We start from the raw sequence: 17,964 nt of genomic DNA, 5'->3' as shown, positions 1-17,964 counted from the left end.
TCAAATGGGAGACCAGGCTTTGTCCCCTTGCTCACACCCAAAAGAGCGGCCTCTCTGGGCGCTTTGCCAGGCTCTTCTCTGTGCCTAGGAGGTAGGAGAAGAAAGAGAAGGCAACTACGAACTGCCTATGCTTAAAAAAAAAGAAACAAAAGAGCCAATTCTTGTTATTTTATTTATGTGCAATGGATCTGTTAAATTACTACATTTGTACCCTGATATTCTCCACCAACCCGAAACTGGCCCCTAGGAGATGGGCTGCCAAATTCTGGTAGGTGCCCCCCCACCCCCAATTCATTAAAATGACACCATCTCAAGACCACATTTTATGCCACTGCACTTTTAGGGCCCCGTGGAGCAGTGGGGACCGTCCCTCTAAGGGTCACAGCATGTGAAGCAATTCCAGGGCCTCATCAGCAGGGAGCCTGAGGCCCCACCAAAAGTGCACCCGCCTCTCAGATCTTGTGTCTTCCAACTGTGCAGGCAAAAGTACACATTTTAGAAACGCTCTACTGCCCAGTATTCTGGGGCCAGTATCACCAAATACTGTTGTTTACAGGGGCAAAATATTTATTGCTGTCTTTCTTGGGGTGTCCTAAATCAGAGACCAGGAAGACCTAATCAAGAGCGTTTACTCCAACTCCTGTCAATTACACACAGGAGTGGAGATGAACGTCCACGTTATCCCAGCCCCTGCAGACCAGCCTCTGGACCTGAGGCCTCCACTCAGCCCAGGGAGTTCTTCTGCTTGTGGGAAGCCACAGCTTACCCTGCAGCACCAAAGGACAGGTTCAAACAAGTATAGGCCATGCTGTATTTGCTGTCACATGCCCAAACGTAGCAAAACCCAAAAGAGTTTTCCACCGTCAACCATCATGACTCCCTGCAAAGAGAATCCCCGCATGGAAAGGGAGCGGAAACAGTTAATATGGGTTTACCTCTGAATCTTTAAGCCTCACATAGTTAGAAGGGAAGACTCCGGACTTGTCGCCCACTGTTCCTGTCCACCAGTCACCATCTTTCTTGGTAACCAAAATCACATCCCCTTGCTGAAAGGTTAAATCGCCTTGCTCAGAGCTCTCGTAAGTGTACATGGCAATAAATTCTGGTGGGGAGAAATATTGAGATACGGAGAGAGCTTGATCGTTTACAGAAATCCCAGACAGCTTTGCAAAAGCAAGTTTATGAATAAGGAAGTTAGGGTAAGATCTGTTCAAGAGAATGGCTAGTCACAGGTAAAATACCGAGTTGTAGAACACCCTGGGCTCCACATTCCCCACCTGCACATAAAATTTCAGTAGCGGCAGACAGTGAGACAATTCCTGTGAAGACCCAGCCATAGGACAAAAAAACCAACTGCGTGTCTACCAACACTGAGTACCAGGAGCAGTCTACGATATTTGACTTAACGTCATGATTTCTTTTTAAATGAAAATGGTTTTACATTTACTTTTAACCAATATTTACTGAGTACCACGCCGTGCTGGGCACTGGGTGAGAGGCACTGACACGCAGGCTCTCGGTGTGCACATCAAACATCTGTGTTTCAGTTTTGATGATACCAAGTTACAATTTTAGAAAAACTTGACAGTATATCCTTTGTGTAAATTAAATAAGACACAGTTTTTCACTATTCAAGTGCTTGAGTGAAAATGTATATCCTACTGTGCCACATACACAGATGATAGGAAGGTGTTAGCACACAAAATAAAAAATACACATCAGTTAGTTAAAAATGGGCATCCTCCTGTCATTCAAGTGCATCAAAAGGCAGGGTGGGTGCTGATAAAAGCTGTGTCTACCCAATCCCAGCAAGCCTTTCTCAATGCATTCAAGAGACAAATCAGCTTCTTAGATTTTATTATTCGTGTAATTTAGTCTTAAAGGATAAGAACCAAAGTTCTTGACTGTCATGAATGTGAAGGGTGTGCATTCCTGAGGAAATTTTTCTAATTATAAATTGCTGATTTTATTAAGGCTTAGAAACCAAGTTACGCTCTTAGGGAGATCACAAATTCTAGATGCTGCACTACAAACAAGATAAAAGATTTACAGAAAGATGAACGTTGTTTCTTGCTTCCACTTTTCCTCCATTTGATCCTAAGCCTTTGTATATTTTTAAAAGAGCAATAAAAAAAATCACTCTTTATCCAAAGGTGAATTTTTATGACAGACAATGTATGTTTCTCACTGAAACTTCTGATGATAGTCCTTAAATGCAGAGCCTAATGCTAACTAACAGGCAGAAATTCAGGATGGAGAATCCTTTGGTTCATTGCCAGAGCCTCTGGAGGAGGTACTAATGAAAGAGAAAACAAACACAAAGACACATCCCCCCTGACACCCGTGCTGATGTGGGCAGCGCTGCAATGCTGAGAGTGCTCCATGGGGCAGCCCGGCCTCAGCTGACCTGTAGCTGATGCCAGCAGCCACTGTGGGTGAGGGCCAGACCCCACTGTAGACACAGGGCTGTCCGAATGTGGAGGGGAGAACAGAAGACTCTCTGTTCTTCAGCCCTCCAGCGCTGGTAATACACCTTCACAGTTAAAACTGGAAAAAGGGTTTCCCACACAAGGAAATCGAAGCTTGGCAGCTTCCCTCAGGACATTCTTTTTTCATTAATATATTCCTTTTTCTGATTTCTCAATATTCTGACCCTTCCCTTTTTCTTTTGCTCCATTACTTATGCTGAAGCTCATGTCTGGCCATTAGAGATAGGATCCTTGGCAATCAATACTTTTCCCAGTGATCCCTGCACTGAAATATCACTTTCTTAAAAACGGATTCAAATTTTGAAGTAACTTTTAAAATGCTTAAGAAACTTTAGAAGTGTGAACTCTGGCTGAACTTGGTACTGCAGTGTGAGATACCAAGGAGACCGAGGAGACTGGGGCTTGCCTTGCCCTGCCGTGCACACAGGCATCTGCCAGCCTGCTTCAGGGTGCAGAGCAGACTCCCCCCGAGACAAGAGGAGGGATGCACCCTGTGCCCCTTGCCACTAGGCCGCCTTGGGAGACATTTAGCGCAGGGCACTGCTCCCTCCCAAGCTGACACTCTCAGAGCTACCCAAGAGGACAATCTATTTAATCTGGGTATGGTTTATTTTAAACTCGTGTATGTTTAATGCAGTATTAATAAGTGGCTCATTCATATATGTAAACAGCTGTTCTCAGAATTTCAAGTGCCAATGTCCTTCCTCCCACACCCCTCCAGAATGCCAGCAGTCTTTCCTAGTATTTCTAATACCTAAATCATTTCAAAATGGATGTGGTAAATGTCAACTAAGATTAGAATTCACTTCTGTTGGCCAACTCCAAGTATGCGTGTGGTTCATTTTGAACTATTGGAGGTCTCAAGTGTCCAGCCTCTGAACACGCTCCAGAACGAATCCTGCTTAGATGAGATGCTCACTGCTTTAAGTGGCTCTGTCGAAAACCCAGGAAGTAAAAAGCAGACACTTACTGAGCTTTATTCTGAAAGCTTTACATCCAGTATCTCATAATCCTCACAGTAATTTCCTACTTCCAGGGGTGGTTATTATGCCCACTTTACAGATGAAGATGTTAAGGCATGACCACAATCCCATGGCCTCTAGGTGAGAGAGCCAGTATAAAACCTCTGGCCCTCCAATGACTCCGAACTGGGTACAACACAGTGACATCTGTGGGACTTATAATCTGCTTTATATAATACTGACTGCATGTGTTGTATTTTTAAAAGCACTTTTTGCCTTGTTCTTCTACCTGGGGATAAAAAGTTATTAAGGTGGTAAAAAGGTATGAAAAGAACCATGCTAATGATGGTTTCGGTGATAACAGTAAAAACTGGATGTGAGAAAATGCTGTATTTGTTTAGTGATGAGGTTTTACACCTATATCTATAAGCTAAAAAAAAAAAAAATTTACTTCTGCAATTGCTTTTGAAAAAGGAAGTTTGTAATTCTGACTCTGAAATAACCATTAAACCTAAACCTTACTATCCTCACTGAAATGATTGCTCTAATAATTCTATTTTTCACAAGGCAAGGTTTCTAAGGAATGCAACAATCTCATAATGGCAAACTAAATTATACATTCTATCCTCACATAATTTATTCAAGGAACTCATGAAAACTTACTATACAAGTGGATAGCCATCTGTTAGCTACAAGCACTGCTCAGACTGGAAAGCCTGTCTTACTCAGGCAGCAATCTCAATTACTATGATAAAGGATAAACTGAGTATAGAAAAGACCTGAGATTTTTATCACTAGAACCTGAATCGTGTAGGTCTCGTTCATTTTTTAACCCATACCATATACTGGCATGTACAATCCTCACGAGGACTGGGAAATAAAGCAGCAATTATCTGTGTAATGAATGCTCAAAATGAATTTTCTAGGCTTCAAACAATCTGGTGTGGTTATTTACATGGAACACAGACACTGAACTTGTTTCATTCGGAGTACAGATGGCACTGATGTTTCTGTGACAGCTTTCCTGGACTGTGTAGTTAGTTTTAAAACAAAATGTGTATCTGCAAGTCAGAGAAGAACAGACTGTGTCAGGGGAAGCCATGACCACAATTTAGCTCACCAACTTGATCCTTGGTGACTGTGACGGGCCTCTTTCAAAAGTCAAAGGGCTCATCATCAAATACAAGTAGAAAATTCCGTTTTCATGATCAATATATCTGACAGTATTTCGGAAGTCTCCATAAAGTACTTGGACTTTGAGCTAAAATCAGCTAAACTTTCATTTTACCTGAGAGCTTAATGTACTGGCCATAAATTAATGTAGTCTGTTTTAAAGTGAGAGCCAATCTTGTTTCAGACATTTACTGTTTGTATTACAGAAATCTCTTGACCCTTCTAGAGAACAGAATCTGACTCAGGTTCTCACCTTCTCCCGAAATGGCTGGCTTGGCTGCTGGGGAAGCTACTCTCTTTAGACTAGCAGGACTTTCTGAAGAACCAGAATCCATGCTGAAAGAGGGGGGAAAGTATTTCAGTTTTTATCTTCAAAGCAAATAATACAAAACATTGATTTTTTTAAAGCTGCTTAACATTTAAAACTTTGAACAATCTATAGCTGAAGCTCTTGTCTAAGTTAAACGTGTAGTCGGGTGCTACAGAGGCACGATCTAAGCTCACATTCTTGTTTTTTCAGCACTTTGCTATAATGGAAACACAGCCAATGTCTGAGTCTATTTCAAAGCATGACTGATAGATGCTCATCCAACATTTTTGCTCTTTTTTCTCTTCTTAAAGCTCATCATTTGTTTTGAACATCGTTATGGTTGTAATAATTAAACAATCACCTTATGGTAAGGTTCTGTGCTATAAAGCTCCTAATCAAAAAGATAACTCATTCTTCCAGTTGTTTCCCCAAATGCTTTGGGCCTCTGAGAAGTGAAGTATATCCAGCACAGTACTGGGTACTAAGCAGGGACAGAGGCATAATCTCCAATAAATCTATGAGAATGTTCTAGGTCTCAGCGTAGAATTCCCTCTTAAATACATCAATGAAAACCAGGTATAAAGATTTCCACAAGTAAATAAAAAATGATCATTTATCTGTATAAGGCTCCCTTGACATGTACTCTAACTTTTGTAAGGATCCAGAAAAAATAATCCTGCAACTCCTATTTATGTATCTCAACTAGTGTAAACAATAATTTAATGCCTAACTGTTTCCATCTAACAGAAGCAGATAAACATCAAAGTACCTTGTAGATTTCCTTATGGGCCCAGAAATGAGTTTCACGTAAGACTTGGGGAACCAACCCTTCTGACCTTGAACTTCTCCAAACCACCACATGTCTTGCTGTTCCAGGACGGTGATGACATCATTTTTGTTAAAATTTAAGTGGTTGTCTTTTTTGGCTCTCCAAGGATACAGGGCTTGCGCTTGTAGCCCCTCCACCTTTTCACCCTTGTGTGGAATAACACAGAGCACCTCTGATTATTTTGTCATCTGTCATCAATCCCAGCCACATGAACGTCGGTACCCGCCCTCCACAAGGCCCCTGGGGGCACACACACAACCCCACGCTAGATGCTTCACTGTTTCTCAGTAGTTGTTTATTTTCAAAAGTGGGGATGAAAACCTGCCAGCCTACTCACAAAGCCACTGTCTGGCCATCTAGAACTCTTCTATTTAAACAGGCCAGCAGGTCATAGATACTCTGTTGCACCTGGCTACATGCCTTTTCTATTTCAGTTCCACTGTAATTCTCAAGGCACCTTAGGCAGGCACCCTGTCCCACTACTGCCAATCTGATTTGGGTGTTTGGTGGAAGACTAAAACTGGAGCAGAAACTCTAATGAAATCTCAGAGGATAACTAAGGGCTCTCTTAGGTTGGGTGGACACAGGGCAACACGCCCTACAGTGGATGTGCTTTTCACTCCTTTAGGGAGAAACAGGCAGGGTCTGGCTGGCATAAATCCAGGGTAGTCATCATTTAGTGTGCCTCTCTATGCAAGGGCGCTGTAGGACCACAAAGATGAATGAAATGGCATTGCTGCCTCCCCAAAATTATTTAGGTTAAAACACTTTATTAGCCATAAAGCACTATAAGAAGGGAGAGTACATTGTTAGCAAAGAGCTCACGGCTGAGGGGAAGAAAGACACACACACAACTCTGTTTACCAGCTGGCAGAACACATTACACTAAAAGAGGTTCCAACTAATCACTGTGGGAACAGAGAGAAAAGAGGGGTCAATCCCGCCTGAGGGCAACAGGGGAAATTTCACAAGGAGGCAGCCTTTGAGTTGGGCCTGGAAGGACGAGAAGGATTTGATAGCTAAGGCTTCTTCGGAGGAAGGGCACTCCAGGCTGAGGACACAGCACGGGCAAAGGGTCCAGGAAGAGGTGCACAATCCGGGGATGTGTGTGGCCTAGTTTCACAGAGGGGTGGAGTAGGAGATGAGGCTGGAAAGGCAGGGTGAGGCATTTATTATCTCTTTAAAAACTGTAACACAAACCACTACAATGGCTTTAAGCAATACTAACACACACAACAATGCCACCTCTCAATATGTAAATGGACAGAACAAAGGATAATGACCAAGGGCGGTTCATTTGGAACCAACTGGAACCTGCCTTTTTTTTTTTGAAGCAGAAAGTGCAGGCGACCTCAGAGAGAGGAGCGCTGCAAGCTGCCTTCAGAAGATACTTTGACACTGACACTTAGTTACACTTCATTTGATGAATGGAGAACTTAGGACAGGGCAGCGTCAGCACCCAGGCGGGCGGCCTCTAAGTTCCGGTTTCATGGGTCTCACCTTCGTATACCTGCGCCACCCGTTTCCTTCCACTCAGCTGTGCACGAGTGCAAATCCTCCACCTGAGGAGGTTTCTCTGGATTTCAATGACCCCTAGGACCACACACACTTTACCTTCCTGTTCCCCTCTTGTTCCCTTGGGAACCCTGGCCTCTTAGCTCTTCGGTACTGTCTGCTCCCTCAGCCACTGGCGTTTACCTCTCTACTCGGAAGGGACCTCAGCCATTTCAACGGTGCCCTCCTTGCTGTTGCATAATCTCTCACCCTGAGAAACCGCCCCCGCCCCGGCCCACCTTGTCATCTTTCTGCAGGAATTCACCTCAATAACCAGCCTGGGGCTGGACACCATATGGGCTCTGGGTTTAAATCCCACATGTCACGGATTAATTTTGAAACCTTAGACAATTGCTTCATCTCTCTAGGCCTCCATTTCCATGTCTATAAAACAAGAGATGTGTTCTTTAGAAGCTTGTTAGGAATTTTAGTAAGATCTATCCATACATGGTGTTACTGTGGTAGTAATGACCATAACGGTAAAAGGAGCTTTTATTACTATTACTATTTCTAGTCCCAAACTGTGAAGCTTTGCTGAAGAAAGCTAAGACAGTGTGCGATGACCAATTACAAATTCAGGTTAAATTCAGCCCAGCAATTCTTCACACCTCTTTGCTGACTTCCTATTTTGCGGACCCTGCAGGCCCTCAGAGGCCCCGTCAGAGGACACTGCCAAGAAGCACTACCTGAACTGCTCTCTCTCCTCATCTTTCTCCAACCTCTCTTTACCCTTCCTCCTCCAGAAGAATGCTGTCTTCTTCCCTCTGCTTTTGATGTTGTTCATCGTTCACCACACGTACTGTCTGGTACTTGACTTTTCCGCCCCTTTCCCATGGCAGCACACTGTGCTTTCCTGATGTCCTGCCTCCACTCTGCTGCTTCTTTTTTCAGTCACAAATCTGTCCTCGTCTCTCCAGTCATTTCCTCTTCAGCCCTCTGTGTCCTGGTTTATTCTACTCCTTTGCAGGTCACACATACATCCTACTTGCCATGCTGAACGGTCTCCGCTGGGCCCTGACCACCGCGTTTAACCGCATGAGCACCACGTTCCCCGACTGGGAACAGCCGCCTCCTCCCCCACGGAGCCGCCCCGCCTGTGCATGAGGGCGGCTAACCACTGAGCAGGAAAGTGCGGCCCTGCTGGGAACTCTTCATCTTCTGCCAGGTCAGAGAGCACACACATGCTCTAGGGCTTCCTCTTTTCTCCCTACACTGCCTCTCCTTTGAAGATCTTGCACATTTCTTCAGATCTGAACTACGTTCCAACTGCGTGCCAGACAGAGCTACCTGGACATCCCACTTGCACCTTAAGCATCGCACACATAAGGCCCAACTCCTTCCTCTAACCACATGTCACTTTCTCTCTCTGCCTTTCTTGTTTCTCCTAAGGTCAAATCTTCTTCTCAGCCCAGACCTTCTTCCTCTCCTTTTCATCCCCATGGGCGTTGTGACTCCATCCCTTTAACTGCCATCATTCCCCCATGTCCTCCGCTGGACTCTTCCTGCACAGAAATCTGCCCAGAACCTACGTTCAGTCTGGTTGGTCCCATATCAAAATGGTCCCTGACCTCCAAATGCCTGCCAGATGGGCATTTGCTGTTTGGTTTGATTATCTATGGACATTTCATTCCTTTATTGTATTAAGTAAAATATTACTTCATTATATTAAGTAGAAATATTCAGAATAACTTTATCCTTTCAGACATTACTTTCTTAGTAGGGCATTTAAGAGCTTCCCATAAACCTACAATCAGTCTGTCTTTTCCGCTAAATACTCAATGGTCTAGCCAAATGGACTGACCCATGATTTTCCACAAACACTTTAAGGTAGGAACCTTGAAGCCTCTCCTCACAGTACTCTTTGTCCTCGCCATCTCCTAGCAGGAGCTTACCCTTAAGTAAGATCTTACCAAGATGCAGCTCAAATGCCACTTCTTCAGTGAAGCTTCCCTCATCAACCTGAGCAGGAGTTTGCCCTCCTCTGAGTTCCCACCATTCACAAAAAATAGGCTCCTTAAAGGCTACTGGGAAAACATGGCCTGCATCCCACACTGCCAGCTGACCTGGATATGGGTGAGGAGGCCTGATTCTAAATAACACTGAGGGTCAGCAGCTACTGAATTTGTTGGTACATGTAGCATGCTAGGTCTTCACATTCCCAGTGGCTGCTTTTACCTGGCCCAAAACAGGAGATGGCGAGGAGCCAGTGGCCGTGGCTGGAGTAAAGGCCGATCTCTGCCGTAACTGGCCAGCACTTGGGACAGTGAGTGAGGGCTGTGCTGCCCACGCATCCCAGTTATCAGTTTCTGGTTTCTCATTCGTGCTGGTGGGCCACCTGGAAGGAAAAGCATACCACGGTGAGAAGCAAGCTACTCCAAATGCACCAGCTCTTCACTCACAGCGAACACAAGCCTGCTATGTGTGGGGCTTTCTGATGTTCAAGGGACAAGGTCGGGGGAGGAATGAGCCCAGACTTGGGTTTGAGCCTGGGCTTTACAGGCAATGACGAACCTTAGGCAAACAGTTTCACCAAATTTGATTTCCTCACCAATAAAATGGAAACAATATTCCACCACTTTGGTTAGCTGTGACGGTCACAGAAAATGCTGGATAGGGAAATACTTTGTAAGTTAAAGCACCAGAGTCATCCTCACATGATCAGTATTGTTACTTGTAATAATAGATAAATCAGCAGAAAAGAAGTTACACACCACATCTGAAGACATGCCAGCTTGGCAGGTAGCGCTGCACATACACCATTTCTCTGTCCCATCCACCACACAGCAAGCACCAGGCCATATGCCTAGACGCCACGGCAACTACAAATGATATCCTTAGAGCAACCAGTTGTCCTGGATCTTTGGGACAGTTTTAATTTTAATTTTGTGACTTTATAATTTTAAAGAAACACATCCGTGTGCATGCAGATCTAAATGCAATTGACTTTTTACATCTTTATAATGCATACATTTGAAAATCAAAATAATTCCTTTGTTAGAATGCACTTCCCTGATTTTGGGTTTGGAAAATATCATAGCAGGAGAGCTGCACACCACATATTAGAGTCACATTGATAGACTGAAGAGCAAAACCAAATCCTGGAAAACGTGGTATTTGTCTCAAATATTTTAGCCTATATTTTGTTTAAAAAGTCAGAACTTTTCAATCAAGATCAAGAGAGGAAGGGGGAGTTTGAACTTGGAATCATGTTAAATGGAGGCTACTTTTTAGCAGAGATTAGATAAGGAAGATCTGTCTTACCAGTACTTACCACCTCTTATATGAAAATACAAGTATGAAAAATTGGTTTTTCCTTACACCCTTCCCTCCACTCCCTCCTGCCCTTATTGTTAGGCTCTTTATGTCTCTACTTGATCCACCTCATCTTTCTCCAGCATTACATCTTGATTCCAGGCCTTCTGTTCGTTTCTTCCAGATCAACTTGAAAAAAATTTTTTTAACCCTTCTTACTCCAATTCCTTTTACTTGAATGCAAGTGTGAAATGTTTTGACGACTGTACATCTAAGATCATGCTCCTGTAACTGGAAGCACGGACAGTGGTTTCATCTATCATTTCCACCTCCTGCTTCCGCCCTGTCTTCAATGCCATTTCCTCACGACCAAGGGCGCAGCACTAGGGTGGCCAAGGACACACATCTCTGCTCCCCTGTGCATTTGTACAAGACTGACAGAAGAGTAAAGCTTTAAAGGAAACAGCTTCCTATCTTATTCACAACCACATAACTGAATTCAATCTGTTTATAACCAGCAAAAAATGCTATTTACATGCAGGAAATGACTCTAAATATTTGCTGACTGACACGGATGTCAGATTACTGGGAAACTGTACTTCTCCATTTCTTCCACAAGAATGAAAGATAATGGGCAAATTATCAACCAGAACAAGGTAATAGGCTTTATTTTGTGCCAGGGAAAATCACTGTTGAGCAATGACATCATTAAATTCAGTTCAGAGAACATACTGCACACTTTGCCAGCAGAGCAGAAGTGGTTATAAAAGTGAGCCTGCTCCTCCACACAAAGGTACAGCTCACACTACAAAAATATTTAAAGGAAAGAAAGGACTACCAAGTGGGCATTTCAAAACTCATGAGAAAAGCATGCCGACACGTACGTGGAGCTGAAGTCAGCCCAGTTGTTGGGGGTCGTGGAGGGCTCTGAGGTCACTGCCAAAGGTGCGGGGGTCTCACGCACGGCCACTTTGGGTGCAGGGGTGGAGGTGGACTCAGTCACTGGTTTGACTGGCACAGGGACTTCGCTTTCTGGGATTTTCTCTGCGTAGTTTGCAGGGAACCATCCTGTCTTTCCTTTTAATTCTCCTCCAAGCCATCCTGGTTCTCCAGTTTGGCTTTCATCCACCTGCAGGAAAGTCATAAAGCTTAATTGAAGGGGAACTAAATCAGCCCAAAAAGACACCGAACACTCTCCCAGACCTCAGACCAGGCAGACTGACATACCGCACAGATGTTTCCTCATCTTACTCTCAGCCTCAGTGTCTGGGAAAAAGGTCTCTAAACATCAGCTCTGGAAAAACCAGTAAATGCTCTAATTCAAGTCTTTATTATCTGTGGGGGTTTTTTTTTTTTTTTTGGTTCTCCCACCTCTCTGCTAATAATGGCAGTTAAGATAAAGTGCCTAAAGTTGTAAGGCCCTTAGTCTAAATTTTTGGAGCTATTTTGAACTGGGAAGTGAGCTGATGGACTTCATCACTCAGGAAGTCATGCAATTATTAAAAAATAATTTGACTTGGGTTTATTAATGAAGTTGAAAACAAAGGATACAATCAATATACATTTAGTACTTGAAATATCTCAATAATGAAGAAGTATTATTTAGCACTGAGACAAAAAAAATAAAAACACAGTCTTAGATGGTTTCCATAGGGAAGCAAAGTGACTATTATGTTTCATCATTTAAAAGCTCCACAGATACATGATGAGAAGTCATTATTTATAGTAAGTCAATTTTATTAAGTTTTCTAAAAATTGAAATTAATATTCACAAAGGTGTACATGTGAGAATAGAATTCTGTTAAAAAATTTCAGAGGCTATTTCTTACACTGTGCTTGAATGTTCGCATTTTATTTCTGACCCAAAAGGATCATTCAAAAATCACTAGAATGATTCTACCTATCTTTATGAGTTCACCCCCCTTTCTTTTATGAGGAACAAGAGAATGATTTTGGAGGACAATTTCATTCACTATTATAAGATTATTTTCATTACTCTAAGTCAAATAAGGGTCTATCAGAGACTCTATCTTATTTTTATCCTCTAATATACTGCCAAAGGAAGTAAAACATTGAACATTTCATTGGATATTACTGTTGCTTTTTAGAAATCACAGAAATGAGCACTAGTGTCTTAACAATGTTTTGGAAAAACACCAGTTTTCTAACTCATTCAAATATTCAGTTATAAATAAATAAATAAACAAAGCCCCCCTCACCCCCAAAAAACAAACGAGGAAACTGCACATCTCTCTGTGTCCGGTGTAGAGTAAGGAATGGCATAATGTTTACCAGCTTACCTGCATTTTAAAAATGTTTGGGATGAGGTGGGGAAGTAGAGTACAGTTTACTACATAATTCTGTACTTGTTGACAAAACATTTAGTAAGTGAGAGATGCCTGCTTGCTGCTCCACTTTAGGGAACCCTTATTGTCATGAGTAAAAGCAATTCTTAAAACTGAGAAGTCTCCAAAAAGGAGTTCCCCAAGATGAAGTACACTACCGCTTCACCAAAGGCTTGTTTTTTGCCTTACAGCTCTGTTGTTCTTAACACTGCTATCAGATTCGAACACATTAGTCACTTTTCATCCAACTCCTCCACACTGTTTTGTTCTTTCCTTTTTCTGGGCAGCCTGAACTGTTTCTCTAGGAGGATTTAAGATGACATTTTTTTCCTACTCGGATCTTATTTTATGCTAAACTCAAATGGCTAGATGTCTTTCCTTCCACATTTATATTTATTGGTGCTATTATGACACGTTTCAATTTTACAGCTGCCTTGTACTGGAAACATAGCTGTTTGCAGGCCGGGCTGTGCCAGGGCCTCCCCAGTTTCTCAGTAGGTTTGGCAGGCAAGCTCCTGCTCCCTCCATTCGCGCTTTGACCAAGCAAGAGTGAGTGAAGGACTTGAGCCTAACAAAGTAACTCAGCCTCGAGACTGCAAAGCGTTGATGATAGAGGGTAGGGTTCCATGGTTAGACTGCCTCAATGGAAGTACTAGTGCTCGTACTTATTAACTGGTTGACTTTGGGCAGGTTTTATTTCTTGGTGCCTCATCTTCCTCACCTATAAAACAGGCATGATAATAGACCTGTTTTGTGATGGTGGTTGTGCAGACTGTTAAATATTTAGAACACTGCCCAGCATATGAGAAGTGTTTAATGATAAGATTTTTGAAGCCATCTCCCCTGCTGTCCAGCTCTAACTCTGGGCAGTTCTCTTATTTGGGCTTCTGTCCCATTCTAAAAGCCTGTGGTTTGCACCCCCACTTTAGGTAACAATCTCTGGCTCTCTGTATGGGGAAATCTCTGTCCTAGGAGCTTGCCTGGTACTCTCAGCCCTAGGTTTGCCTCCGTGCCAGGTTTAGTAATCCTTCAGGGGGCTGGAGTTCAATCTCTGATCAGGGCCCATTTGGAACTCCCACTGGTCTGTCCAAGCTGGATCTCCTCAAATGTCAGCTGCTTTATTTACTTATGTCCTCTGTTTTACTGCCATTCTCTTGAGACACAGGGTCTATCTGGTTAACAAGACTTTTGGTTGACATATATCTGAGGCCCTGAACAAATGTCCCATTCTGTGTCAGGTCTAGCTCTGACCCTAGCTCACTGATTGATCACACCCAAGCCCTGCCCCCTGATAAGACAGAAAGCATGCCACACCACCCAGAGGTGGTTCATGCCACATCAGCCTCTTATCTGTGCAGATAAGAGCTTCTCCTATTCTTCAGGACAATAATGAAATCAGTATTTCACTTTTACTCAAGTAAATTCCTAGTCAACTTTGACTAAACAACAGTCTCAATTAGTTTGATTTATTCTTACAGGAATCCATTAATTTCAATGAATAATTAAATTTTTAGATTCAGAGATATAATAAAAATTCACTCTTAAAATTAAATTAACCACTTAGAAAAGGCACAAAAGTTCTCATATGAAAATGAGAAATATTTCTTCCTGGATTTGGGAACCTTTACCCAAAATGCCAATCCAGTTGTGGAAAAACATTACATAATATTAAGATAGAATAAGAAAAGTTAGGCATACAAACTTCTTTGAATGTGGCTGGCTATAATGTGGACTTTTACATATATAAAGCAGATTCATCTACTGGTGGTTCTAAGTCAGGAGAATTTGAAATATTAATAGTATTGATCTTAATACAATGTCATTTAACCAGACCGACTCCAACACCTCAAAACACCTGAGGTCATTCTAGTGGAACATCATCTAAGGGGGAAGAAGCACAGACCCGGACACTGCCTACATGTTGGGGAATATGTTTAACATCTAGTCTAAAAATGTTAGTAATTATACACTGTGTACTGTAGGGCATTGATGGACAGTCAAATGCACACAGGAGCCATCATGTCCAAGCACATGTGGCTGAAGCTCAGTATCAGGTCTCTTTCCTCAATGTTTATATGCTTCATGGCTGCTGTCTTTGTCATGCAGTATTAATATTTCTAACACCTCTGACCTTGTCACAAAGAAGGGAACCAGAAATCCCCTCTCCCCTCATGAGCACAACAGAGAACATGGACCTCAAACAGGTTTTGGACTGTGTCACAACTGGACCAGCTGGTGTGACTGCCAAGGAAAGTGGGGAGCAGCATATATTTCATGTATTTGCCAGTTTGGAAATATGAGGCTTCCCCCCAAATTCCTGGATATTGTAATTGTTTTCTAAAGCTCTAATCCATAGGTTGGCAAATTTTTCTTCTAACTGTGGAAACCTGTCAACTCTGTCATTATAGCACAAAAGCAGATTTGGGCAACATGTTAATGAAGGAACCTGCTGTGTTCCAATAAAGCTGTGTTCCAAAACAGGCAGTGGGCTGGATTTGGCCCACCCTGTAATCATGTGTGTGTGTACTGGTCTCTCCAAACAGTACTGATACTATGACCAATTGTTACTAAATAAGCTAAGGTTGTGGGAGCTAAGGAAGGCAGGCAAGAGAAGGTACTCACTATAATTTTAAAAAAAGTCCTAAATCAAAAGAAGAGAAGGAAAAAAAATGAGTTTAAATTGTTACAAGAATATCACTAAATCAGAAGATAAACAATTTTCAGAATGAATTGACTTGCTGATGGCTGACAACTGCTAAAGAAGTCTCCTTTTGAGGGGCATTTCCAAGTATTATTTTCCAGAAACGACTTAGAATTAGTCCTGACAGGAAAAAGAGATCAGGTTAGATCAGTGGTTCCCAAAACAGATTCCCTAATAGATCTGCCCTGGAGAAGATTCTGAATCTTATATATGAATTAAAAGCGCCCACAGTTGCCGGGGGTGAGCCCTGGAATGGTTATTTTTAAGCTCTCTGGGCGGTTCTGCTGTACTCTGCCCTGCCCAGTTTAGGACCTGCTGAGTTAGATGATGAGTCTGTGTTCTTAAGATAAACAAACAGCAGAGAGCATAAGTCTTCTAACTTCCTATGCTCATCCTCCATCCAATTATGGACGTCTTATCTGATTTATTTACTCTCCAAATACTGGGACCTCCAATCAGAAGGCAGGCCACAGATTTTCAAAGTATCTAAGCCTTAGCTGTCAAGGTCAAACTGAATTAAGAAGCTTCCATTCAGAAGTTGTCCCTGAACATATCCGTTTACTGATTCCTTTTTAATTCCTAGCAGAGTTAGTGAGCGTTCACTCAGAGCTTCATCATACATTGACCTTTTCATGTATGTTTCTGTATTTTCCTATGAGGGTTTTAAACATTGAATGGCAGGCATCATCTTATAGTTCTCTGTATTATCAACAACATTTAGAACTGAACTATATATAAGATAGCACTGTAATTTTTACTAAACACGAAAAAAATTTTTGGAGAAAATTGGGCTGATTATCAAGTTTTCTCAAAAGCAAAATAAAGCCCCCTCCAAAACTGCCTACAGTAAAAAAGGAAACACTAGATTTCTAAAATCTATCAGGTATAGTTAGCTATTTTTCAAAGTTTGAGAAACCTGAGAATCTGATAATTACTATTGCTCATGACAGTAAGTGAACTCCTGATTATTCACCCAAAAGAAACTGATATTAATATTCTATTACGTATTTTTTACGATCAACATTCTTAACTGTGAATTTTGTGAAATAAAAAATTGTTACTATTACATGCCAATTTCCTTTTTTGGGGACACTGATTGTTAACCTCAGGAAGAGAATACAGTTGCCTGCCATTTGGAGTGTCGTGTTACATTCTGCAGTATAAAGTGAAACACTGCTACTATTCCTTTAGCAAGCCAATAAATTATGCCTACCAGTACATTCCATATTTCATTACATATTTGGGATGTCTGAGATAAAGTAAACACCATTCCAGTCCTGGGTAGACATTCTCTGATACACTTCCCAAAGCTAAATTTATTTCTAGTGTTTCAATAATAATTATAAATGTTGGTACATTTCTAAATATGAACATAATATAGAAGTACATAAAATGAAACACGAAAGCCCCCTCTTTACTCCCCTATGGTAACCACTGTTAACAGTCTGATGTCTATATATCAAGACTGTTAACTATACACATATAAACATTCACATATACACACAGTTTATTATTTAACCAAAATGTAGTTATACTCTACATACTGTTTCTGCTTTTTTACTGGAGAGCTTATTTGTGTATGTTGATTTTTGTAATTTTTTTTAACATCTTCATATTTATTTAGCTGTACCATAATTTGTTTTAACTATTCCTTAACTGATAGATACTGGGCTGTTCCTTTTTTTGTGAACCTCCATGTACACATATATCTGTGCATATGACCCAAAAAAAGTCTACAAGAGGGAGAGCAACAGAATTTCTGGGTCAAGAGGAATGAAAATTTTAAATCTGAATAGATATTCCCAAACTGTCTCCCAAATGGCTTAGTTAATTCATACAACCATGCTGACCATGTGTATTATATCTACTTCCCTACACTCCTCACAAAGCTGGATATTATCAAACTTTTAAACTTGCTCAGCTAAGAGATGAAAAATACTATCTTGTTTTAACTTGCATTTTCCTGATCACCAGTGAAAAGAAGCACCTTTTCATATATTTAAAAAAATTATTTACTTTCTACATCTGTGGATGTCTCTTCATATCCTTGGCCAACTTTTCTAAGTTTTGAGTTCCTTTCATATTAACTTTTTGGAGTCTTTATGTAATAAGGATAGTAACCCTTTGCCTCTTACGTATTCTGCAACATATAAGTTATATATTTTTTATTGTCAATTTGTTCATTTTTGTCATTTATGGCTTCTGGTGTTAACTCAGAAAGACAATTCTTAGCCAGAAAATTATTCCAATATTCTCCTTTTATTAGAAAAAAATGTTTTAAGAATTTCCAAATGTTTTAAGAACTTCCAAATTTAACCTTCTTGGAACTTTTTTTTGTCCATGGCATGA

General features: G+C 41.5%; 1 protein-coding gene across 4 annotated transcripts in view; it reads right to left on the bottom strand.

Moving 5' to 3' along the window:
• Nucleotides 1–17,964, bottom strand: part of ITSN1 (intersectin 1) — a 154,092-nt gene that overhangs the window by 48,965 nt on the left and 87,163 nt on the right. For 3 of the 4 annotated variants that reach the window (XM_057504209.1, XM_057504206.1, XM_036880208.2), the window contains 5 exons: nt 11,454–11,698; nt 9,493–9,652; nt 5,704–5,909; nt 4,878–4,960; nt 936–1,102 (listed from right to left, as the gene is read on the bottom strand). In XM_057504209.1, the coding sequence (XP_057360192.1) occupies nt 936–1,102; nt 4,878–4,960; nt 5,704–5,909; nt 9,493–9,652; nt 11,454–11,698 (861 nt within the window). The remainder of the gene's footprint in view (nt 1–935; nt 1,103–4,877; nt 4,961–5,703; nt 5,910–9,492; nt 9,653–11,453; nt 11,699–17,964) is intronic. The other variant, XM_057504213.1, reaches the window with a different exon arrangement.

This window comes from Manis pentadactyla, chromosome 1, assembly GCF_030020395.1.
Source record: "Manis pentadactyla isolate mManPen7 chromosome 1, mManPen7.hap1, whole genome shotgun sequence".
Lineage (NCBI taxonomy): Eukaryota > Metazoa > Chordata > Mammalia > Pholidota > Manidae > Manis > Manis pentadactyla.
Note: the sequence above shows the minus strand (reverse complement) of the source record. Positions and strands in the feature narration are given on the sequence as shown.